Raw genomic sequence first — 5,000 nt, 5'->3', positions numbered from 1 at the left:
GTGTCTGTGCCCATGGTGTGTGTTTTCCCCGATGCTGTGTGTGTGTCGCGTGGTGTGTCCGCATGTGTGTTTTGGTGTTGGTGTGTGTGTGTGTGGTGTGTGTGTTGTGTGTTTGTGTGGGTGTGTGTGTGTGTGTTGTGGTGTGCGCGCATGTGTGTGTGTGCCTGCATGGTGTGGTGGGGTGCCCCGCATGCGTGTGTGCCCGTGCCCGCGGGGTGGTGTGTGCCCGGGGGTTGTGTGCCGATGGTGTGGTGTGTGTGTGTGTTGTGTGTTGTGTGTTGTGGTGTGTGTGTGTGTTGTGTGGTGTGTGTGGTGTTTTGTGCGCGCCGGGCCGCAGTGCTGTGTGGTGTTGGTCGCGCGCATGTGGGGTTGTGTGTGTGGCGCGCGCTTTGGGGTGTGTGTGGCACGCGCGATGTGGTGTGTGTGTAGACGCGCGCGTTTTTTTGGTTTTGCGTGCGTGGGGGTGCCGCAGAAAGAGAATCATTTTATGTGTCATTTAAGTGCAGTGCGTTATGAATTTATTTTCTAATGAACTCCCTCATACTGACTATTTCTTTCAGCTAAATACGTCTCGCTCTTGAGCAGCCAGTTCAGAAAAAAATAAGAATGCCGAGTCCTAGGATGTTTAAGCACAGAGTCCACAAAAAAGCCCTCCCAGTGTTACCAATTCTCTCCGTCCAAGCAGTGCCATCCAAAGTCTGCCTCCGTCTGAAAAGAAAATTTTATACATTCATAATGTTGTGTTACATAATAGTAATATTGGGAAAACTCTGGGTAGAAACAAGTGCATAATTGTATTTATTTATTGCCTTAATCAACGTGCTCAACTTCTCAGTAAAAAAATAAAAATGGTTCAGGATACGAAACATTTGGCCAAAGTAAAAGAAAACCAATCAAAGGATGACAACACTTACCGGAAGTCTCTTATCCATGGTAATGGCATATGTTGACTGCTATGTTCTTGTTCAAAAAGATGGCGTTCCCTGTACAGCGCAGCATAACTCTCGCGTACTTCATTCCCTACATCTAAAGAGAAAGCCTTACTATTGTTTGTATCCACCTTTTATGAAATACAAAATTTGCTAAAAAAAAAAAGAAAAAAAAAAAAGAAAAAAAAAAATATAAATATATATATAATATTAATATTAATATATATATAAAAATTAATATAAATATATATTAGATAATTTTAAAATATTTTATATTGGAATTTTTATAAATTTTATTGTGTTGTGTGTTTTGTGGTGGTGTGGGTGTGTATGTGTGTGTGTTGTGGTGTGGTGTTGTGTGTGTGTTGAGTGTGGTGAGGTGTGTGTGGGTGGGTGGAGTGTGTGTGTGTTGTGGAGTGTGTGATTGTGTGAGTGTGTGTGAGTGTGAGTGAGTGAGTGTAGTGTGAGTGTGTGAGTGTGAGGTGTGAGTATGAGTTGTGGGGTGTGAGGGGGGAGTGGGGGTGAGGGGTGTGTGGTGTGGGTGGTGGGAGTGTGGGGTGTGGGTGTGTGTGTGTGGTGGGGGGTTTTGGGGTTTTGTGGGGTTGGTGTGGTGGTGTGGGTGTGGTGTGTGTGTGTGCATAGTGTGGGTGATATGTGGTGGGCATATTGGGGTGGTGATATGTGTGTGGTTGATATGTTGTGTGGGGATTTTGGGTTTTTGTTTATGTGGGTGGGGTGGTGGTGGTGTTGGGGGTGTGTGGTTGTGGTGGTGTGTTTGGTGTGTGTGTGTTGGGGGTGTGTGTGTGTGCATATATAGTGGGGGTTTTGGTAAATGTGTGTAGTGTTTTTGTGTGTGTGTGTTATGTGTTTTGTGGGGGGGGGGGGGAAATATATATATACAACATATATTATATATATATATATATATATATATTATGTTATATATGTGTGTGTATGTGTCTATATGTATTATATGTATATGTATAAATTATATATTATATATATATATTATTATATTTTAAAATATATATATATTTTATATATATATATTATATTACATATAATTATATATATATATATATATATTATATTATATATGTATAGTTATTGTATATATGTATATGTAGATATATATATATATAAAATATATAGTATATGTATAATGTATAATGTATATGTATATGTTTTATATATATATATATATATATAAAAAATATATATATAATATATATATATAATATATATACATATATATATACATACATATATATATATATATAATATATATAGTACATATGTGTATATATACAGATATATATTAATACATAATATATATAAAATATATTTATGTATATAATATGTATAATAAAGACCTGAACACATAATTAAGGAACTTTTCCCTAGACATGTTTAAAAAAATTAAATCAAACTATGTTAGATCTAACAATAAGATAAAAAAAAAAAAAAAAAAAAAAAACACAGTATAATATTGGCAACTCTGAGTACAAAGCATTTGTTTTGGGGAGCAATTGTGACTTGGGACACATTTCATATTATCATGGAAAAAAGTTAATGCTATAGAATACACACACACAACACAAAACACACACACACAACACACCACACACACACACCCAACACACAACACACACAACACAAACCAAACACACACACACCACACACAATAGAGTGTATATATATTATGTATATATTTTTTATACTATATGTATTTATATATCTGTAATGTATGTATTATTATGTGAAAGAGTATATGCAATATGTAATTTAAAAGTAGTGTACAATATATATATTATATATATATTATATATTATATATATATATATATATATATAATATATTATATATATGGTATCAGATTTAGTTGATTTTTAATAGATTCTTTTTATTAAACAGATTTTTTTTTTTTTCAGCATAAAATCCTTGGAAGTATTATACGTCTATACTTAAAATTTAAAACACATTTTGGAGTGTTTTTACAGCATGTTGCATCATATCTCACTTGGTTACAAAGTGTCTGAACCTGTCAAGCAGCACAATAGCCAATGGCCAGGATTGCATCCTCTCTCTGTCCTGACTCCTGATCCTGTATATATGATGCTATGACATAGTCAGACTTGTGCCACTGTGAAGTAGTTTGGGTGTTACAGCTACTCATTCCTGAGCTAACTGCAAGAGTGGAGAGATGTCACTGACCACAAGGCCAAATGTATCTGGTAGGAAGAGTGATCAAGTGTAGGAACATCTTAACAGATTTCCATCAAAGTCTGGGAAAGGATGGAGATCTATTACAAAAGTGTAAACTTGAGTTACAAGGAATAGTCTTCTTCTTTTAATGTAGGTTCATGTCTGAGCCGCCGTGGTCACAGCATGATACTTAATTGTAGTTTTCATGTTGTGATGCTCTTGGAGTGAGTACGTGGTAGGGTCTCCAGTTCCTTTCCACGGAGAGTGCTGGTGTTACCTTTTAGGTAATCATTCTCTCTATTTATCCGGGCTTGGGACCAGCAGTTGACCTGGGCTGGCTTGGCCACCCAGTGGCGAGGTAGGCAATCGAGGTGAAGTTCCTTGCCCAAGGGAACAATGCGGCGGTCATTGACTTGAACCCTTGAACTCAGATTGCCGTCGTGACAGTCTTGCCCGGGTGCTCTAACCATTCAGCTACCACGGCCTTACAGGAATAGTAGCAAGAATGAAATCTCAGAGAAAAATAGAAATATCAGAAGAGGTTTTTGGGTGATTCGGGTAAGACTAAAAATCTGACTCCAAAAGTATTTCAAAGAAGTGTTACAACTCGAGCACTATCGAGAGAATGTCCAACTTTTGCACAATTTTTTCAAAGTGTAAAGCAACAACTTTGGACACATTTGTAACAAGGACAACTTTATGAAAAAGGAAACCTTGATGAGGAAGTTGCTGAGATGGTCTTGGAAACCAACTCTTCATTTAGTTTTGGTAAAATGGTTGGGAAGTTTAGGCAGGATACACTCCTCCAAAAGAAAGCAATTGCAGACAAATTCCTACCCATGATATATGAAAAAGAATAAGCAAAGTGCACCACAGAGCTGAGGGATGAAACTGTAATGTCTGTCTTTAGATGGATGGTCTTAACATTCACAACATGTGTTACTGTGACAACCTCAAAGGGGCATATATATCTAGTGGATACATATAGAACACAAGTGACCAGCCTCATACAGTTGAATATCTAGAAGGCTCTCAAAATCAGCAGTTCAGAAGTGTAAAGAACTTGCCTGCCAGGTTGGCAGCGTTGTGACAGATAACGCAGCTAATGTTAACAAAATGAAGAAACTGGTTTGAACAGGGAAAAGAAAAGAAACTTTGGTGACCTATGGCTGTACTGCACACATTCTGAATCTTCTGGCTCATGATATTTGGGAAAATTTGGGAGTATTAAAGAGCATGTAATGTATACAGAAAATACTTCAGAAACTTCACTATGCTTCTGTAAGATACTAACAGGAAGTGGGCAATGTCTTGTTATGCCTCAAGACACGATGGAGGATGGAAGTGTAATGTGTTGAGATATTCATAAAGAACTGGCCACCTCTCTTCAAAAATGTGAAGTTGATAGGGAGCAGCTTGATGTCAGAGTTAGAGAGGTGTCTAATTTAACACTGAAATGGTCAAAAGAGGGCCTACTTGCACTAGTAGAACCAATAGCTGTGGCTTTGGACAAAGTACAGTGATTATGTACAATACTGAAGAATTAATCACAACTTTATGCAATGACAGAAGATGCAGTAACTGCTTCAAAAAGAGGTGTAACAAGTCATATCACAAGCTCATCTTCTTGCGAACCTGATTCATTCTTCCTTACAATGAACACTGCCCTTTGTTTCAGAAGTGAATAATGCAATGGACTATGCCAATGAAAAGTTTCCCTCACCAGTCATCAGAAATTCAATCCAAAATTTATTTATTCTGTGACCAAATGTATGCAGGGTTGAATGGGAGGCACTCAAATTGTTGGTTAATGTATTTCAGAAGCATAACAATCTTTGCAGTGGCATTTCATTAGAGCGGATTTTA

The 5,000-nt window shown here is 37.3% G+C and overlaps 1 protein-coding gene across 1 annotated transcript in view; it reads right to left on the bottom strand.

The window, feature by feature from the left end:
* Positions 1 to 475: 475 nt before the first annotated feature.
* Positions 476 to 5,000, bottom strand: part of LOC119579652 (E3 ubiquitin-protein ligase RNF180-like) — a 135,093-nt gene continuing 130,568 nt past the window's right edge. The window contains exons 6-7 of the mRNA XM_037927563.1: positions 915 to 1,026; positions 476 to 708 (exon numbers count right to left, since the gene is read on the bottom strand). Coding sequence (XP_037783491.1) covers positions 591 to 708; positions 915 to 1,026 — 230 coding nt within the window. The 3' untranslated portion in view covers positions 476 to 590. The remainder of the gene's footprint in view (positions 709 to 914; positions 1,027 to 5,000) is intronic.

This window comes from Penaeus monodon, chromosome 12 (genome assembly GCF_015228065.2).
Source record: "Penaeus monodon isolate SGIC_2016 chromosome 12, NSTDA_Pmon_1, whole genome shotgun sequence".
NCBI classification, from domain to species: Eukaryota; Metazoa; Arthropoda; class Malacostraca; order Decapoda; family Penaeidae; genus Penaeus; species Penaeus monodon.
This window is presented reverse-complemented; position numbering and strand designations above follow the sequence as displayed.